This window comes from Sinocyclocheilus anshuiensis, unplaced genomic scaffold (genome assembly GCF_001515605.1).
Source record: "Sinocyclocheilus anshuiensis isolate Anshui unplaced genomic scaffold, SAMN03320099.WGS_v1.1 scaffold242, whole genome shotgun sequence".
NCBI lineage: Eukaryota > Metazoa > Chordata > Actinopteri > Cypriniformes > Cyprinidae > Sinocyclocheilus > Sinocyclocheilus anshuiensis.
Genome location: NW_015546053.1, coordinates 1,193,380 through 1,194,233, shown reverse-complemented (window position 1 = coordinate 1,194,233; position 854 = coordinate 1,193,380). Strand labels below are relative to the sequence as shown.

Sequence of the window (854 nt, the reverse complement as noted above, 5' to 3'; positions counted from 1 at the left end):
TGTGTTGTGGTAGTGGGGGGGGGGGGGGGGGGGGGGTTACTGTAGCTTGGGAATGGAGATACAATCTAAACACACAGGTTTGGATGGAAACTTGTACTGTGGATGGAAACAACATCGTACTGCAAAAGATTACTGATTGGAGCCATGATTGAAGCCCAAGACCTAATGAATATGAATGTGGTTATTCCAGATAGATAGATAGATAGATAGATAGATAGATAGACAGACAGACAGACAGACAGACAGATAGAGTCTGCATTGTACGATCTTCCCACTAGATGTCAGTAAGTATTCTAATTAATTCAAATGCACTGCATATCGTTATCACTCACTCTCACATACACACCCAGTCCAGGGAAAGAAGAAAAAAATTATAAGTAAAAAAAAAATCATCCCGTTTTGACCTCATCAGCAAGAGAAAGATTCCATTTTGTGATAAGAATACTTTAATTAATTTGATTTGCAAAGATATAAAAGATCATACACTTGGTCCTCTGTGGTCAGAGAAGTCCATACAAGCACTCATGCACTTCAAATTAATTAATCGAGGTATAATCATCACATTTTCTGATGATAAATTCTCATTCATCATCAGAATGATGAATGATCATCCACATTTTTAAGGCTAAATCTGGTGTATATTTTTTATTTGACTTTGCATTTTGACTCTATATACGGTATGCATATATATATATATATATATATATACTTCAGAATTTATAAATCAGCTTAAACATTATTTAATTGCATATCCACAAATTCCCAGCTTCACCTTTTTTCCGACTTTTCTCCTCCTTTTCTCCAGTTCCTGCAACACTGTTTCTGCCGTCCATAATGGCGAGAGATTCTTGTAA

The 854-nt window shown here is 35.8% G+C and overlaps 1 protein-coding gene across 1 annotated transcript in view; it reads left to right on the top strand.

Annotated features, from left to right (window-relative positions):
• The window catches only part of LOC107699211 (sodium/potassium-transporting ATPase subunit gamma-like), a 24,604-nt gene extending 23,750 nt beyond the window's left edge, over positions 1-854 (top strand). Inside the window, exon 7 of the mRNA XM_016500408.1 lies at positions 806-854. Coding sequence (XP_016355894.1) covers positions 806-854 — 49 coding nt within the window. The remainder of the gene's footprint in view (positions 1-805) is intronic.